The 19,687-nt window shown below is 39.0% G+C and overlaps 1 protein-coding gene across 1 annotated transcript in view; it reads left to right on the top strand.

The window, feature by feature from the left end:
* The window catches only part of LOC124163631 (sodium/potassium/calcium exchanger 3), a 60,422-nt gene extending 44,917 nt beyond the window's left edge, over positions 1-15,505 (top strand). The window contains exons 3-9 of the mRNA XM_046540672.1: positions 3,055-3,242; positions 5,216-5,363; positions 6,098-6,229; positions 6,993-7,127; positions 9,113-9,400; positions 13,154-13,255; positions 13,970-15,505. Coding sequence (XP_046396628.1) covers positions 3,055-3,242; positions 5,216-5,363; positions 6,098-6,229; positions 6,993-7,127; positions 9,113-9,400; positions 13,154-13,255; positions 13,970-14,304 — 1,328 coding nt within the window. The 3' untranslated portion in view covers positions 14,305-15,505. The remainder of the gene's footprint in view (positions 1-3,054; positions 3,243-5,215; positions 5,364-6,097; positions 6,230-6,992; positions 7,128-9,112; positions 9,401-13,153; positions 13,256-13,969) is intronic.
* Positions 15,506-19,687: the final 4,182 nt, after the last annotated feature.

A 19,687-nucleotide genomic window follows, 5' to 3' on the forward strand; every position in this document is an offset into this window, starting at 1 on the left:
GCGGAAAATAATCGCTCGAAACGGTCATTTTTTCCACCATCAATCGGATCGCTGGAACAATCCCTCGGGAGGGACGGTAAAAAATAATCGTGTGATTCGTGCTTTAGACTGGGGAGCTGGGTCGGCCTTCACCGGCATACCGGGTCCGCTCTGGTCGCACGCTCCCACAATGCAACGGGCCAATCAATCTGTCAATCAGCCGATGGGACTACTCTCCCTCCTCGCGGCCCAACGAACAAACAAAGGAGCGGCGACGGCGGCGAAAGAGACCAAGCAGCCATCCTAAGATCACCCTCCTCAACCACCCCACCACCCGCGCTCACCCGTCGTGGTGGACGCGAGTTTCGGCGAACGGCCGCTTGGAGGTGTGGGTGTCGGGGCCTGTTCGCTCCTGCGGCGCCCGCGGCGGGCGACGCGAATTTACGAGCGGCTGTCGGGAATAGATGAGAGGAAAGAGGTCCTTACGTCAGTGAGCCACTATAAAGAGGATGCACACCTCCTACTCGAATGTCTTCTCACAGGTTTTTTTACAGTATTTTTGTTTTAATGTTTTCTTTGTAAATTATGCCACGACGTTGAACCCTGAATAGGCTACCTGAGGCCAGTGAAACCAAAATTACTAATGATGTTTAGATCGTGAACGCACCATTTTCAAAGTATAGAAATTTTTAGTCAAACGCTCCGATTGTCCGCGAGTTTTCCCTGTTGCCGGATGCTTTGGAAAAGGGCAGAGGTAGATTTAGGCCAAGCATTTGAAGTCATGAGTAGTGCAGAGCAGGCTTTTATATATCCTGTTTATGAAGAATCTCACTTAAAAACTTTCTCACTTCTTTAATCTTAAAATTGTTAGGATATTATGCGAAGGCCTTCGCACCTGGCCTGCTAAGAAAGCCCACGAAAAAAATGGATGTTGTATATATGCTGAGATGGATGATGAGGAAAACAAGGAGAGATAGGATTACGAATAAGACAATCAAATACTGAGAAAAAAGGTGCAAGAAGGAAGAATGAAATGGTTAGGTCATATTTACCGATGAATGGTTCACCTTTTTGGCCACTAATAGCGCGCCGTTGGTCACAGCTACTTCGGCGACGCGTATGTGACGTGACCGAAAAGCGCACGTAGCCGAAAGCACGCAAAAACTCAAATGGAGGGAGGACCCAAGTATTAAAGCGGAAGAAAAAAAGAAAGACATTTGGCGCAATGGGTGGATTCGTCATAAAATCCGTGGCAGGGAACGTGTCAAGAAGGGTTGAGTAATATGTGGGGAGCAGAATAGGGTGGTTTCCTATTATTTTTTTATTGCTTAAATCGAAAGATTATTACTCCTGGAGTACGTATTTCACGCTTTTAGATTTTTAAATGACGACATCTATTTTTCGCGATTAAATGAAAAGTGAATATTTTCAAGCGCTCGAAAACTCTAGGGCTAAATATGAATGCCGGGAAAAGCCCGTGTTACGTTATTCTAGTTCTGGCTGCCGCAAGTGAGGTGACCTTGGGGCGAGGCTTTGAGCGCTGATACGACGCAAGATGCTAGCGGGCAGCAGATTACCCTGCTAGCTGGTAGCGCTTGGCTTAAATAAGGATTATTAATACCCTATCAAACGAAGAAAACTTTCCGACCTTAGCCAGTTTTAATAAGTGATTATTAAGACATATTTCCCTGAGCTCTGTGCCTCATGCATGCATTGGTAACATCAGACGATGTAAAACTCCTATCTACTCATGTAGCATTTAGATCCCTGTGACGTCACGTGGAGTGGCATCGCAGGGGCGCCAATCTGGCTTTTTTCAAATGAGGATAAAATTGAGCATTGCCATTCGTCTAAACCGGTATTTCTAAAACCAAATAATTTGTATATTATGAATACGCTAATGGTGGGTAACGAATCGCAATCAATGCCTTTCGTTTTCTTCGATGATGGAAACTACCCTATTCGATAATTGCATGTAAAAGGGAAGAGAACGAGAGAAAGACCAAAGAGAAGATGGAGGGACTGTGCCGAAAAGAATTTGAGGGAAAAGGGTTTGACTGAAACGGATGCTCAGGATTGAGTTACTTGTAGCTGACTTCTTAAGTACAGCGACCCCTAACGGAAATAGCTCTAGAGACAGAAAAAAATAAAATGAAGGCCGTCGTTGACCTTAATCTATATCGGAAATTTAGAATTTTACCTATTATCATTTCATGAGATGTATATTGAAATATTGGTGGTACAAAAATGTTGAGCAGGGTGTACCCTGAGAAATTCAAGACATTTGCATAGATTTTACGCGAATAAACCAACAGTATATTACCGGTCGGAAGAGAGGCAGGTATCCTATTAAGGGAACACACACCTTGCTTTCGATCGATGTATTTTATTTTTTTGTTGACACATCTCTCGTTAAAAACTCCAGCTAAAACTTTAAAGTTATAGGACAACATAAGTTGAGCTTACACTACATTTGCCCGTCTCTCAAATCATGAGTTACTTCTGAGAAAATTATCATAGGGAAAATATTTCAAACTAGACATTCTGGGAAATATTTCCCAGAATGTTTACTTAATTTAACATTTGCATTTCTAGATAATGGTATTAATTTTTAGACAGAAATGCGTCGTAAAAAAGACAAGTGGGGTGGGAGGTAAACGTTCACTTTAACTGGTGTGTGCGAAAAACGAATTGTATACCATTTTCAGGAAATTTTTAGTGCTCCCTTACAAGCGTATTTCTCCGAAACGGACTATGTCAGAGTACATGAACCAAATATGAATTATAAGGTTCTATTTTATTTCTAAGCATTTGCTTAAGTTGTTTAGTCACTCTGTATATATTTGCGTTCGTTTACGCGGTGATACAATTGTATTCATACATGTTAATGGGCATAAATTGGCAGATACACATCGGAGTTGAGGACAGCTTAAGCTGGTACCAGTTTTACGAAGTGTTCATTTTGTGATTTTTCCCCCAGTATTTTTATGACTTTTCTGTTTTGTTTTTGTGTAGTCGGGAACCTTTTTTAATCTTGCAAATGCCTCTCTTGCTCTCTCTCCATGTGCAATGCAGCCCTGAGCATGTCCAACGACGTAGCGGGCGCCACCTTTATGGCGGCGGCCACTTCCGCGCCCGAGCTCTTCGTCAACGTGGTGGGCACGTTCATTACGGAAGGCGACATTGGCATCGGGACGATCGTTGGATCCGCCGTCTTCAACATCCTCGCCGTTGCCGCGTGCTGTGGCATTGGAGCGGGCATGGTCAGTCACACCTCCTCTGCCTCTGTGTTTCTAGGGGCATATTATCTATGAATTTCCTATTGGAACCAGTTTTCAGAGTATTTTTCATTTTTGTACTTCCATAAATGTAAATATAAACAATAGTAGTGAGCGTGACTGGGTGGAAATACTTTATCATTGGATTTGATGGAGTAAAAACTTTGATTTATTTCCCACATGATAATTTTTGTCCAATCATGTTTCGTTGCAGCGTAATATTTTTAAGGCACTTAAAAATGTTACGTTGTAACGAAACCATGGTCGGAAAAAATAAATTACTATGTGGAAAGATCAAAGTTATTACTCCTTGACTCCTTGGTAGAAATGCTTAAAAATTGGTGCTAGTAATGTATACAGGTTCACGAGTAAGTTTTTTGGTGTTAAGTTTCGGTAGCTGAGAGACAGATGTCATTTTTCATATTTATTTTATTTCATGTGCTTGATCCTAATATGTTAGAGTTTTTCATAGATTTTTTTGCTTACCGTGACGGCTAGGGATTGCTAAGTCACTTTGATAAGTTTTCCTGTTGTCATTGTCAATCTGGTCTATTGATCAAAATGTGACCTTTTATTATCCTTCCATCCCAGTAAATTCTGTGAGTTTTCGATTCAATTACTGACTGTGGTGTGTATTATAATGGAAACACGACGTTAAGCAATTGTTTTGCTAGCCTTTGATGCGGAATGTTGCAAATCCATGGTGTCAAAATTTATATTCAGTTAGTGCCAGCTTAGGGATATATAACATAATTTTTATTGCTCTACTGACTACGGCAACTATTGACCTTGAAGTGAGAACCTCTATGCCCTGAAGAGTACTATCACGGGTTCGAATTTGTACAAAAACAACCGCCCCTACAACCAATATCGCTTTAAGCATACCCTCGACAGTGGTGTTTATGATGAGTTATTTAATGATATGGAATCGGTTATGATTCCTTTGCATTCTATCGATGAATAATTCATTTTTATTTTCTATCCTGGGATTTTTTTTGACATTTTCTATGGATTTTTGTATGCTTAAATTCGAATTTCTCTATCTTTCCATTTCAACGATAAAAATTAAATGTGATAACAAGGCGGACATTTGGAACCGCGACGGTTCTGGAACATTTTATAAATTGAAAAGCTTGTACCGTTGTCATTGAAATTGTTAAAATATTGAAGTACTTTGCCCTGATGTGAAAAAAAAATCTTTTTCACTCCATTCGAGGAATTAAAATATATTCAATCACGAATTTCACGGATTGAGAATATCCTCCAAATCAAAGTGGCGCTTCCTATTGGGCTGATAAAATTTCAATATGCCTTGACATGGTTGATCTGAGTTAACGAAACGGATAAAAATAAAAGAAATAGGTTTATTCTCTTGATTCTTCAAGTCCTACTGATCACTATTATGATCACCTCGTCAACTACTTTTCTCAGCGAGGGAACTTGAAGGTAGGCAACCATCCCAATGTTTATTCTTTGCAGTATTTAAATTTGACTAACATCAAGGATACTTTATAATATATTATAGTTCCCATATCAGTTCGACTTATGTTGGTGAGGTTCTGTTTGTACTCGCACATCACATTATTCTTTCATCAGTAACCATATCCTCAGATATGTTGACACCATCCACATTCTCTGGTCACATGGAAATCCTCCGCCTACATCGCCACGAAGCCCGTTCCATTTCTCAGCTATGCCTCTGTAGGATTGTCCTAATTTTTTGAATTAACCTTGCTGTAAATATTTTCGCATGTTGCATGCTTTTTGTATTCTGTACTGCTACTACTGCTAACTTTCACATCTTCTATTTTAACTGGTTACATATTTTGTTTTACTGGTGGCTCATTAAAAGTTTTCATGATCTTTGAGACCGAGTAAAGCCCTACCTATATTATATTTTATTGATGCATGGTTGTAATGTTTTTTGAAGGAGTTACCAATTCTTTCCCTATTTCTAGGCTGTCCCCTTGGACTGGTGGCCCCTGACGAGGGATTGCCTGGCCTATGGAGTCACTGTGGGCCTGCTCATATCCACCATTCGCGACGAACGTGTTGAGTGGTACGAAGCCTTAACACTTGTCCTTATGTACATCGTGTATATAGGAGGTGAGAGTCTAGACGTAATCAAGAGAATGAATCTACCCCTAATTGTCACAAGGTCACATTTCTCAGTTATTATGTATCCATATCTCGCCTCTAAACTACATATTTCATACTATTAATTCAAATTGATGTTTACTAGCATCTTACATAACAATTGAGTTGAATCAAATAAATCTGCATGAAGTACAGAATGATTTAATAAACGATTTACCCAATTTATTCATTGTTTTCCTTTTTCTCAGCATGAAAATACTGTGATTCATAGTGAAAAAAACTGGTAATATATTATATAAGGGTATCGATGGACTAGCCTTTTATATATTATGAAGAAAACGGGCAAATTATTTGTGTTATTAAGATTAGGTATGTGGTGTGAATTAGTGTATTTGTTAAAATGCTCATATTTATTGATTATCGCAGGTAAAAAAGTATTTTAAACATGAATTATCATTATATTAGCACAACTGGGCAGTTTCTAACATAATTATTTAAATTTACATATGCAATAGCTTATCATTGAAATTATAATATTAACATTGTATTCCCAGCGATATCCATTTAAGAGCTTAAAATTGTTGAATATAGTTATTTGAATTAAATATCTCATTGAACTAAATATGTCAAGGTATCAATAAAAATATATCTTGAAAGGTTTTTTCTATTTTGCCTTTTTGTCGGTAACTTCAAATTATTTTTTTTTTTAATTTCCGTACAATATTCTTCATCTTTTCTTTCAGTCATGTACTGGGATAAGTCTTTCCAAAAATGCGCCCGAAGTGGTCTGCGGAGGAGGGTCGACGCTAGCGCCACGGCACCGACTGCGGCGGATGCAGAGAATCCTGAAGATGGCTCCGCCGTCTCCAATAACGGTGAAATTAACGAATCCATTCTTTGTTTCTTCCTCTCTCTCATTTACCAATATAAAATATAACATTTCTCTCTGTTGCAAATAATTACAGAAAGAAAGATCATTTGCCATTTTCTTACTTTGTACTTTCGGGTGGCTCCTTAACTGATGCATTTCGCTCCTCTCCTCTAAAACTCGAAGAATAATTGATGAAACACAGGGTTTTCATAGTGTAATGGTGCGGTTTTGGCCATAGTTAAAATAAAAAAAAATTATTACAGTTAAATTTTTTCATCTATCGCATTTGTCATCTCAAACAGCTTTGTTACATAATAAATTTCAATACTTGCGTCCTTAGTTGCCCGAAAAGTAATAAATCCGACGTAGAGTTTGGTCCTAACGAAAGGTGTCAATGGGCCAATGCTTAACGTTCCATCCGACGGTCGGAGAGCTGCAAATGGAGGGCCCTCCTCAAGGCGCTCAAGCGGGGATCGGGCAGCCTCTGACAATTTCTGCTATCTATTCCTGCGTCTTCCGATGAATCTCTTAAACCGCACCCATATTTTATGATAACACTGTATATTGAAATAACCTTCACTACCAATAACTCACTAATCTAACTTAACCACTCGTTATCATCGAAATTTGGATGAACCTAATTTCTATCTTAGCTCTTATGCACTAAATTGCATGCTTATTGCGTCCTGACGAGGAAATAATCGATACCACCTGTAATTTAATCATATTTCCTCCTTTTACTTCCATCTCAATCGGTTTCCGAGTAGAGATGACAGAGGTTCGCATCCCCCTTCGAGCAGAGGAGTTGACGACCACGGCGACTGGCCCGCCATCTGGCGACGACCGGAACGGCAACTTGTGCGGGGGCGTCGCGACGCCCACCGCCGAGGGGGCTACCACAGGTGAGGGTCGAGTACTACTCGGTGTAACTATATACACGTGAGGATTCAACGTGACTGCTATTTACCAAAATCAGAGTCTAATGATGTAACCTAAACCTTAGTATTTTGGTGGGAAATTGAACAAGTTGGCAAATAAAATAACAATATTGTTTTATGTGTTTGTGTCATTACTTATTTTTTTATGAGGGAAATGCATTAATAATTGCTTATAAATTTAGTTATAAATGTAAAAATTTATTCACAATATAGTTCTACGATGAACCAAATAATAAAATTAATATTTAGATAACTTCACACAATAATTTTAAATATATACTGTTCATTTGACAGAATTTGTAACCATTCAGCTGAAAATCTGGTTTTGTAATATAATTACTGACCTTAAAATTCTTTGGTAGCAAATTAAGTGCATCAAGTCCCATGCCAAGGAAAGATCTTTAAAAGAGAGCTTTTTAAGAGAAATTGTATGTACATAAAACTTATCTCCTATATTGTTTCATTTGTATCCATATTTATAATTTTATATAAATCCTAATACTTCCTCTTTAGTGGAAATAAAATTTTCAATCAGTATTATAAAATACGAAGGCTAATACTATCTTTGCAGTCAGATAATCGAATCCATCAAAGACCTGTATTTAGCAAGTATATCTGTACGCAGTCACACGCACCGTTTCCAATGGACACCATTGGTAAAAGTCGCTATGAAAAAAATCATTCGGCTTAGCCAGGATTCGAGCCTAGATCTCCAGATCGTCCGACAGGTTTACTACCAGTTACATCACCAAGCCATATTTTTTTAAAGGTGCATATCAAGGAAATTAGATAAAGGAGTGCCAGTCTGTCGTATTGGAGCTTGGTTCTCACTCTGGGCACGTTTTTGGTCGTTTTGCTAAAATGACCGAAGGCCAGCGATGGATGCAGAGAGATCCGTTTATTTCAGTATTTAATATATAAATAAGCCAATGCAACATTTCACAATTTTAAATTGTGAGAAATAACATTAAAAAGCAATGCATTTGCAGGGATTCCGACTTATAAAAAATATTGGGGGGCCCAAACCGGGGATCTTGCCCCGGGCAATGTTATAAGTAGTGAGTTTTAAATTTTTTAAGCATTTTAGAAGAGTCACATGATCAACATTAGAACCCTGATAACTCGAATCTCGATATCTGGAACCTCCGGGGAAAATTGAAAAGCCTGACACATTTTTTCCTCACACTCATAACAAATTTTTGAGGGGGCTAGGGCCCCCTGAGGCCCCATGAAGTCGGCGCCACTGTGCATTTGATAGATCACATCATTACGAATATAACATTCAGTTAACAGCTCCAATTATTACTCATTTATGTGAAATGGGGATCGCACCGCGAAGCGAGTGGCGATTTTTGTAAACCCATTTAAATGAGCTCTGGGTGACACCCAGAGGTCGACCAAAGAACCCAAGAATGTATTGTAATACTCGTAGTAAATGTTGGTGGTTGTTTTCGGGAATTGCTACGCAGGTAGCATTTTTTTACTCAACGTTTCACTCCTCCTACTGGGAGAGTTTTCAAGAGAATGGAAGGGGAACCGTTCTCGTCCCGAGCTTATATAGGTTTCGTTAACCCATTGTTGACCCGATTTTGAATTTTCACGGAAGGCGATAGCCGTTGGTCATTAGATTGGGCCAGGAACCCTCTCTGCATATGCGGCTGAGGTTATATCCATCCTCTCTATTGAAGTTGTTTGGCCTTTTCGTTATTTCGACGGATTCACGTATAAGACGCGGATGATATTCTTCCGTCTTCGCCAATACCCGTGTAGCGTTAAAAAAAAACTCGTAGTGAAGATGGCTTGGTGGTGCAAGAATTCGGCGGCATTCCTGATCTGCAGTGAGGAGACCCAGGTTCGAAACTTGGCTCTATCGAATGAATGTGTCGCGGCTAATTGCACCCTTGGTGTGGACATCATATATGATGTGTGTATGTTTTCTTCGCTCGCAGTTCTGTCCAAAGTGCTGGAGACGAAGCAGCCGCCAGTGCCGCAGCAGCAGCCGCAGACGGAAGGGGGCGCGTCGGAGGGGCACAGCGTGTTTCGCCTGCCCCGGGGGCAGGGCGTGTTGCGCGGGGCCGCGTGGGTTGCAGTGTGGCCCATCCACCTCGTCTTCTTCCTCACGATCCCCGACTGCGAGAGGCCGGCCCTGAAGCGCTGGTTCCCGCTCACCTTCCTCATGTGCATCGTCTGGATCGGGTCGCTCTCCTACGTGGTCGCCTGGACCATCACCATCATCGGTCAGTCATCCTCCTCCTCTCCTTTAATGTAATAATTATACTATTCAAAGATACCCGCTGAATTTCAATCGTCAGGGGGGACTAAATACTCTATCATCAACTATTTAAGCAGTGATTTACTTGAATTGCCATGATATAAAAATTAAATTGGACTAGGAATAGAACCTAGGACCTTTGGCTTTCAGAGCCAATGTACGCTTCCCGGGTCCCTGAATTGCGATTGTAATAGAGTAGTTCACTTCATAAAAGAAAACGAAATTTATTGCGATTAGTTACCCACCATTAGTGTGATAATAATATACAAATTATTTGGTTTTATAAATTCCAGTTTAGACAAATGTTAGTGGTCAATTTAAAAAAGGCCAGATTGGCACACCATGCGATGCCACTCCACGTGACATCTCTGTGACCTAGTTTCTATACAAGTAGTCAAGAGTTTTACATCTTATGAGAATGCCTATGCATGCGTGAGGCACAGAGCTCAGGGAAACATCTCTTAATAATCACCTATTAAAATTACCAATTATCGGAAAGTTTCCTTCGTTTGATGGGGTATTAATAATCCTTATTTACACCAAGCGCTACCTGCTACCAGGGTACTCCGCTATCTGCTAGCAACCTGCAACGGCGATCCTAGCCTCGCACCAAGGTAGCTTCACACAGCGGCAGCCAGAACCAGAATGACATCACACGGTCTTCTCCCAGCATTCATACTTAGCCGTCGCGTTTTCATGCGCTTGAAAATTATCACTTTTCATTAAATATAGGTATCGTCATTTAAAAATCAAGAAGCGTGAAATACGTACTTCATGGGTATCTTTGGATTTAGGCAATTAAAAAAAACAGGAAACCACCCTATTTTACCGGCAATCATGGTACTAAATGTTAGGCCCTCGCGGTCCATCAATTCGGTCCAGGGGAATTTTTTATCATGTTGATTCATGTACATTTCACCGCTATTCACCTGGAAGGCTTCGAAACATAAGTGATTTACTGTTTACAGTAGGTTTTGGTAAAAACTTGTTATTTTTTAAAAATATTTTGAGGGGAGCGTGGTAGGCTAGTGGTTAGAGCGCTTGAAAGCTGATCGAGGGGACCCGGGTTCAAATCCTGAATGAAGCCTTCAGACACCCCCAATCAAGTCAGGAACAGAAAACAGCCCCCTACCCTGAATATGTTTATTTCACAAGCCTGAAGCTAAGTTTGGGGTGAGGTTTACCCTACTAATCTACACCATCCTTCGTGTTGATCATTGTGTGACTATGTTTTGAATGCATACTTACATCTTGCTGTCACGGTTAATTTTTATTCTTGATATAAAATGATGAAAATATTTGAATTTAAAAATACACTAACTTGGAGAATAGGATGGGTGCGAAAAAACTGAACAAAATTATAAATTGTGGCATTCTTTTTTTCCTATCGATGCTAAAAATTTTCAACCAATAATTAAACTCAAAACTTGAGTTTAAATAACTTACGAAAGAAGAAAAAAAGGTCTGCTCGGAATTCAATGTTATTTATTATTATTAAGTAACTCTACCGATTAAGGTATGTTTGCATGGAGTCTTTGTGAAATACTCTGTCAGTATCTCCTACATTCTTTGATTTCCCTCTTCAATTCATATTGAGACCCTACTCCCTTTCGTTCTATTTAAATATTCAATTATCTTCCTTCCTCTCCTTCGTTTACTCAACATTCTACCCTCTAATACCATTTTCAACATTCCCTCTCAGCTAAGTACTCACTGCATCCATACCTTCTGTCTTCTCCGTATCTCTTCAAAACTCTGCCGGTCGTATTTCACCATGTCCAGCACTTCGCTCTTCTTCCCCCTCTCCTCCTCACTTCACTTTCTCCATTCTCCTCCACACCCACATTTTAAACGCCTCCAGTTTTCTCTCGGCCTCCTTCCTAAGTGTCCGTGTTTCCGCGCCGTAAAGAGCTACACTCCAGATGCTATTACTACGGGAGTGAAAATATTGCAATCAATGGGTTGATAACTATTCTACAAATTGAGCCCCATAAATCCTTTTTAAGTGTGCCTACACGTGAATCGAGGAATATATCCTTGAAATTTCGTGGCTGTATCTTATATAGTATGGGCTTTGTGTTGATGAGTGTGTGTTTGTCTGTCAATCCAGGCACGTTGCTTTTCATAGAAAAGCTATAATAAGTTTGCATTGCTGAATAGGGTTTTCTCGGGTACTCATCCGGGTCACTGTGCACATTTTCTTCAACTTTTCGAGGTTCGACACCCTCGTAGTTATCAGGAAATGACCAACGAATGATCGGGGAAAGTTGTCAAAAAAACCTTTTAATAAGTTTATTATCTTAAACCATGTTTCACGGTAACCTGTTGAAAACGATATCTTTTATGGATATTGTTTGCAGTTGAAAAATTCAAACTTTTTTTTTCATAAGGGGCCATATTGCTGAACAACTTTTAAACTTACGTGATGTATGTAACGAGAGTTGGTTGGAAAATGTTTCCTTAGGAGCGTGTCAAACCTCAAAGCGGTGGAGAAAATGCACATTATAATCTGGGTGGAAAAAAACCCAATCAGTTCAGTCTGGTCAGGAAAGCCTGCGATCTTCCTTCAAGTTTTCATTACTTCATAGATTAATGCTCCAAACATTTTACAGAGTTTTCGTACAAAATTATGGGAAGAATTGGGATGCGTACATTGGGAAGAGAACCTCAGCTCTTGATTTCTTGCAGGCTATCCCACACTCGAACACAAACCTGGTAGGGGGAGTGGGGTGATACTCCATTAGATCCCCCCGTTGTTGCATCCCAGTCTAAATCTGGGTCTTATAACATCTGAGAAATCCGGCTAGTGGACCTGATATTTGCCGTGCTTAAACATTGACATTCTGACTGCTAGTTTACCTTTGCACTAAGTGCTCTGCCGTTATTTAAAATACTGCATACAATCTATCCAAGTCCATTGATCAGATCATTTGGGTAAATGATAAGATATTTAACCCTAAGGTTTGGGATAGGTAAAAGATTTTCATGCTCAATTATCATATTGTATGATGAATACACCTCAATAACTCTGTAAAAATCTGAAAAAAGGTCATATAAGGAGCTTGATGAACCTTGAATGTTTTTGAAGTTTGTGGAGCCCTAAGATTCGAATATAGTGGATAAGTATATATAGTAATATAATATTAGACATGAACATTGCAATAGCTATAATGTCTCCAAAATGATTTTGCGATTGCAAACATATGTATGTGAGGTACACGAATGTAACCTTAAGCAATTTTAGGATATAATTTAACAACCTATTTCCAAGTAGTGAAATGTGTGTCGCACTAGTTGCAAGTTTTAATTTCTACCTAGACCTTCAAACACTGGAAATACTCTTAGATCCACCACTGGTAAAGGATGTGCTTTTCTATAAATTATTTTCTTAAAGCTCGACGAGTAAAATGCTTCGGTTTTTATTTCTAAAATTATTCTTATGGTGCAACGAGCTTGTTGCTACTTCATGCCAAAAAAGAATATATATTGGAGTCTTATTCTGCAATTTTGTCTTCATAGAGACCAGTGCACTAAAAATTATGATTTTCCATTGCAATATTATCCTGAATATATTCAGCATTGAAAACCAATTTTTAAAATAATCAGTGAAAGAAACTCAATTATAAGAGTATATTAGCTTAAATATAATATCCATTGAAGAGACAAATTTGTTCGTTTCTCAGTGATTAATGGTAGCCTTTGATTTTTATTCCCTCAGGTGACACACTGAAGATCCCGGATTCTGTGATGGGCATCACTTTCCTAGCGGCGGGAACCAGCGTCCCTGAGGCAGTGTCCAGCGTTATTGTCGCCAAGCAAGGTAAGCGGGCAATGATGAGAAATACCTCCATTCTGGTCACTTGAAAGAGTTCAACAGAAGCGGTAAATCTTAGCCCCTAATGACACGATCAGGGATTTTTCATTAAACTCATATATTATTTGAAATTTTTAATGATGTTTAGTTTCAATAGAAGAAAAAATACTGAATCAGAAAATGAAATACTATTCTATTTGTAAATTGACCATTTTTAAAATATTGTAAGGCATTAACTTGTTGAGAGCCACTGCCCGCTAGAAATTTGTTGCAAATTTGTATCTACTCTGGTGTTCAAATGTAAAAATTACTCTCCTACATACGAGTATATAAGTTTTCGCTTTCATTTCCCCATTTTCCCAATCTGCAACCATCACATGAGTTATATGTCAATTATACATTCGTTGCGTTAATAATTATATAATTCATTTATTGGATCTGAATTATATTATAATTTCGTGATAAAGTAGTTGTCCCTCTATAATTTCCCGAAAGACACGTCTGTGATGTATGAACGCAAAATTACATAAAAACCAAAACTATGGAAAAGATCCTTTCTACGAGGCATATTTAGAAAATAACGGTAATTTAATTAAAAAAAAAATTATTCTTCTGCTTTACTTCAAAGCTCGCGAGAAATATTATTAATTTAGTTCCGGGTATTTTCTGAACAATTCTCGTATGTCAGCGAACTTAGGTGTTTTCCTCGTTTCGTTGCAGGCCACGGCTCGATGGGCATCAGCAACTCTATCGGCTCGAACACGTTTGACATCCTGCTGTGCCTGGGTCTGCCGTGGCTGATCAAGGCGTCGCTGCTGCCCTCTGTGCCCGGCCACCACTCCATCACGATCAACTCGCGCGGCCTCGAGTACAGCGCCATCTCACTGCTCTCCACGCTCCTGCTGCTCTACCTCGCGTTCGCCTGCAACCGATTCAAGCTGGACCGGAAGGTTGGCGTGGCGTGCCTCTGCATGTACGCAGTCTTCCTCCTCCTCGCGTCGCTCATCGAGCTCAACGCCTTCTTCGTCGTCAACCTGCCCACGTGCGGACGGTGAGGCGGCCGAGAGCGCTACGCCGCGCCGCGCTGCGCTACGCTACACGTGCCGACGTCATCATCTCCTGGGGATTGTTGCGTGTGTGTTTGTCCGTTGACAGACTGACTGCCACCTCTCTTTGACTGACTCCCCAATCTCGCGCCTCTTGACCACTCTGGCGAGGATGCGTCGCTGTTGTCTTGTTTGCCGTGTCATTGTTGTTTTTATTGATTTGCTCCATTCGGGTTTTCTCAGTTTTGACCAGCGGACGGAACAGGGAATCGCGCGTGTCCACGTAGGTGAAAACCTCGCGGACATTTTATTCAGTGGGTTTTAATTTTTGAGAGAGAAAGGAATGGTTTTGAAACTTCAATTTTTAAATATATTTAAAGCAACCAATCCCGCGACCATTGTGACGGTCAAGTTTTAGTGTGGGTGGGGATGGTTTTTTTCGGTTTTAATTTTCCAAGAGAAGTGAAGTTTATGTGCCCAATGGAAGGGAAATTGCTTTTTGATTGGTGATTGATAGTTTCGAAGAGAGGATGGGAGGGGAGGGAGAGGGTGTAAAAAATTAAATCGGTCGACCGCTCGCTCTATATTGAACGTGAGCTGTGATGCGCCCGTCGCCATCTTGACTACACTTGGAGAGAACTGCCCGCGGCCTCCAGCTCGACGAGGGCGATACGGTGGAAACCGATCAAAATAATCTACGCACACATTCGGCAGGAAAGATTCACGCCCCCTCTCTCCTCTGCGTTGCCTCGGCGTCCGCATTTCCGGGGGAGGCGCTGTGACCAACTGACTTCCCCTTCAGGCATCAGGCGATCCGAGCGTCACACCGGGAAGAAAAGGCGGAACGCCGTGGTGGATGAATAGTTCCGAAGTGGATAATTGACTCATTGCCCTGTGTATTTTACGTTTAATTAGTCTTAAAAATATGTAAAAATGAACTAGTTTTAATTGCGTTGGACCGACACCTTCCGGACTTGGAGAGAACTTTGGCTCTGTGACGACGAAGTGGGATTAGTGAGGGAGCTGTGTGATTGGGTTCGAATGTGAAGGCGGGCATCATCCCATTCTAATTACTTACATAAATATGTATTCTATCCAGAGGTGTGCATTCCAAGTTGTTGTTCATGCATGTGTAATCTGTGTGCTTGTTTGTATATATGTGTGTGTATACCTTCTGAATGGTTAATATTTCTCGTGTGTTTCTCTTGGATTTATTGGCTTTTATTCTCCCCTGGTTAATCCTTTGTTTTCGTGGTGAAACACTTTTAAGTTGCATTTAAAAGACGGCTATTTGTCGAGCTTCACTTGAGTTGAGTCCTATCTCCATCATGACATTGTCGATGTCATCGACCGTGATTGTAGAGCGTTGCCATATTGCACCGGTGTAAAGCTTGGGAATTTAACATACATTTGCGTTGTAGCTGTCTTAATAGGCGTATGGCAGAATGTGATGGGCTGCCATCCATTAACCAGTAAATTCATTGAAAAATTATAACATCTGCGATGATATAGTGATTTGACTACGGCCTAACACTTATTGAAGGCCTTTATTATTTGAGAGAAATACGAATTCCTATAAATCTAATCTCTCTCTCATTTTATCCTTTGTGCCGAACTTGGAAATGCATCGCTGTTATGATGTTAATCATATCTCAACAATAGGCAACTTAATTACTCGAGCAATCTACCCAATAAGAAAAGAAGAGAAAAAAAGACAAGAGCCCAGTGAATACTGAACAGTTCCTACGCCCGAAAACGCGACAATTTACCTTGCAGTAGTCGGTGTACATCAACCCATGGACATTGGAAGGACGGGTATCTTGTGTTTCAGTGAAACGGGTTAAACTCTATTTGAGTCGAATTATTCTTCTGGTCAGTTTCAAACCTGTCACGTGAACGGTGATGAAATTCATAGCAATTGTTATAAGAAAAAAATTCTCCCTGGAACGGAAATAAAACGCAGACTTTTATGAAGCTGATGGTTCCGTTTCGCACTCCACTTGGGTAGGTATAGTTTGCAATGCCACAGAGGAAGTGAGTGCTAAAGAATAAACGAGAGGGAGGGAAGGTTCTTTTTTTGCTTGAAGCAATACCGGAAGAAATATATATTGGCCATGCTTCAATGAAATCGCAGAGTCTGAGTAATCCTATCAGTTTTTTTCTTTCCCTATTTTAGAATCATAACGGAATTCAAATTCTGAATTCAATTTACGAGACAGATTTCATTTCCTGCATTTGATAGCGGTAATTTTAGTTATCACTCCCTTTACAACCATAAAATGAAAGATTTTTGTTTGTATGTCATGCGCTTTCATATAGTCAATTAGGATACCCTAGGAAAAGCACAGAAATTTGAGAATGTGAAATATGTGTTATAATTTGGGAGATAGAGCTTAGTTAAAGCTTGTTGTTAGACAATGTGAGCGGTAAAGCTACAGTTTTTGCGTAGGCAAAAATTGTGTGGAGCCGTATTGTAAGTGTTCCGTGAGATGTCTTTCACCAATAAGCTCTCTCTATATTCAATCAGTGGTTGTGATTTGGATTAATTGTAAAGCTAAATTCACGATCCAGCATAATGTCTTTTATGCTTATTTCCGATTCACGAATCAAAAATATTCCCGTCGTCGATATTTAGACATCTCAAGTTCTTAAACAATCATGAATTAGGTTCAATTTATGAAAAATTAATGAAGAATAAATTTATTGGCTGCATAATTATGACTTCATAAATGTTATTTTGGATTGTAATAAATTTTAATTTGCCAAAAGGTTTTATTGTTGATAAAATAGTTATATTGAACAAGAACGAATTTTACATCCAATGCAGATCGTAAATTTTTCAGCACGGTAAATAACTGAGGGCCCGTTCAAGCGACGTTTATCCATAGGTCTAATTTATTTTGTCGCATAAACAAATACTTTCATTTGAAAACAAAATCCAATCAGCCGAAGGCATACCACGATATCGGAAAATATTAATTTCAAATTTTTAGGGATTTCAAGATTCTTTGCAGGGATCTCTTCACGGAATTAATTTAACCTCCGTCATTTCCGCTTGGTTATGGACGAAACTCCTATCGTATGTCTCTATTTAAGGCATCTCTTTGAATGCCAAAATGGCACCAAAGTGCCTTAAAAGCAGCATTGTCAATCTTTGGGTGATTGACATAGTTGCGACTGCGTATTCTTCAAAAAGTACGTATTTGAAATTTAAAATTTACAATTGGAAGTAAAAATTGATTTTTCAAGCTCAATTTATTGCTGTGAGTTGCGTTAGCCTTTTGCTTGTGGTGAACGTTAGCTTTTGTTATTAACGAGAGCTAATACGGCCTGAAAGATAGAGGGATAATTTCTTTAGTTAAATGATAAACAAAGTGTAATCTTCAATGTGATAAATTTTAGCTCATCTCATGTCACACCCTATAATCCTGTATTAATTATAACAACGCGAAGAAGAGAAAAATTTAGCGTTTCATTTCTCTAGATAAGGATTGATATATTTAAATAGTTAATAATAATAAAGTAGTACTTATAGATGAAGAATTCATGAAAGTTAAAACTATTTCAAACGTACTGCGTCTGGCCATTTCCTTAAGTACCAAGAGGTCCGCATATGGCCACCCATTGAGAGCAAGGATGAACGAGGAAAGATGGAATTTTTGACTGAAAGGTAAGTAAATGAGGAATACATTCATTTAAAGGAAATGTTGAGACGGATAATACAATGTTTTTCAAGAATAATAATGCTTTAGCCTTCAAATGAATGAGAATTTATTAGCCATTCAAACGGATCAATTTTTTTTCTAAATTGCAACGGCTCAAATTGCAAGGTCGAGAAATTTTTAATGATTTGCTTTCATAACGCATTAATTTAACTTCGTACGAAATTAAGTGAATATTTGTTCACGATCTTTCGTGTTTTTTCTATGGTGTTTAGAAAACAGCTCTTGTGGACTGTGGAAATTGCAATTTGCATATGTCATTGAATTTAAATGCCTTAGAGAGTAATAAGCTATCAACAATGGCCTGTCCTTTTATTTTGAGGGTTTTTGGGGGTTTGGTTGACATTGTTGATAATATTAAAAAATATGAAATTTGTAACACTAGCGTCAATACACTGAAATGTTTAATTTTGAAATTAGCTTCAATTGAGGCATTAAAAGAGATTCTGAATAAATGCAGCCGAGAAATAACAGTTGATGACATATCACCCGTTAATTTTTTGCTCTCTTGATCCTAAAGCGGTCCACAATTCAAATTTTGAGGTGAATATATATTTTTTAATTTAAGCAAATTTAGTGTAGTATAAAGGACTGTATGTTTAATTTTATTTGCTAAAATATTGATCAATATTGAGACAAGGCAAATCATCTCCTGAGATACATTGCCCACTTGGCAAAATAATCACTTTGGCGAAAAAGAAATTAAAAAATGGCTACATAATAAAAATGAGACAAAATAGTTTGGGCCTCCGAATTTTCATAAACTATTAATTACGCTAAAAACTTACCAATTACTCATGAGGTAGTTATCTACTCGGCGAAAAAGAAATTAACACATGACTACATAATAAACATGAGACAAAATAGTTTGGGCCTCCGAATTTTCATTAACTATTAATTACGCTAAAAACTTACCAATTACTCACGAGGTAGTTATCTACTCGCTGTCATATTCAAATTCACGAAGCATCAACTTAGATCAGAAAAACTCCGAGAGATGGCGGTAAGTTCCTATGCCTTTTTAACACGTGTTGTTATGCCAAGTTACATCGCCCGGAGTGCAAATTAATACTTGAAGATATCTTATGCTGGCTAGGTTGGATGGTGTATCGCACGAGAACCATTGGGTAGTATAGGGTTAACAGAATTGAAGACAGTCATGCCTAATTTCTTGATAGAAGATATGAGTATCCAAATAAATTAGCAAAGATTGTGTAATTGAATTGATATAAGGCGCTAGTTTCACTCCTTCACTAACTCTCGAAAGGTTACACTGGTCCCTATACACTAGTCGAGTCATTTTTCCTCTGTGTGGGCATTTTCGCACAATTTTTACCGTTGAAGAGGTGGTGTATATACTCACCGGCAGCTGATCCCTTACCAGCTGTAAAGCCTGGGCCAAATTTACTTCTCATTATCCATTCCCAGTAATGGTCCAGGCTACAGGGCTATATTAAGCCATTAGTGCATAAAGTTTTTTTTGTCAAATATTCATTTAAAAAGTAATTATTCCGGCTAAGAAGGTTCATTTTAACTTATTTCTGCAATTTTTAAATTTTTACAATCAATAGTTTAAATAACACAGCCCGTCCGATTTACCGGGTGGTCATTTTTCAGTGTTTATTACATATTAAAAATTGTATAGAAAAACTTGATAATATAGAAAATAA

The sequence above is a fragment of the Ischnura elegans genome, chromosome 8 (genome assembly GCF_921293095.1).
Source record: "Ischnura elegans chromosome 8, ioIscEleg1.1, whole genome shotgun sequence".
In the NCBI taxonomy this organism is placed as follows: domain Eukaryota; kingdom Metazoa; phylum Arthropoda; class Insecta; order Odonata; family Coenagrionidae; genus Ischnura; species Ischnura elegans.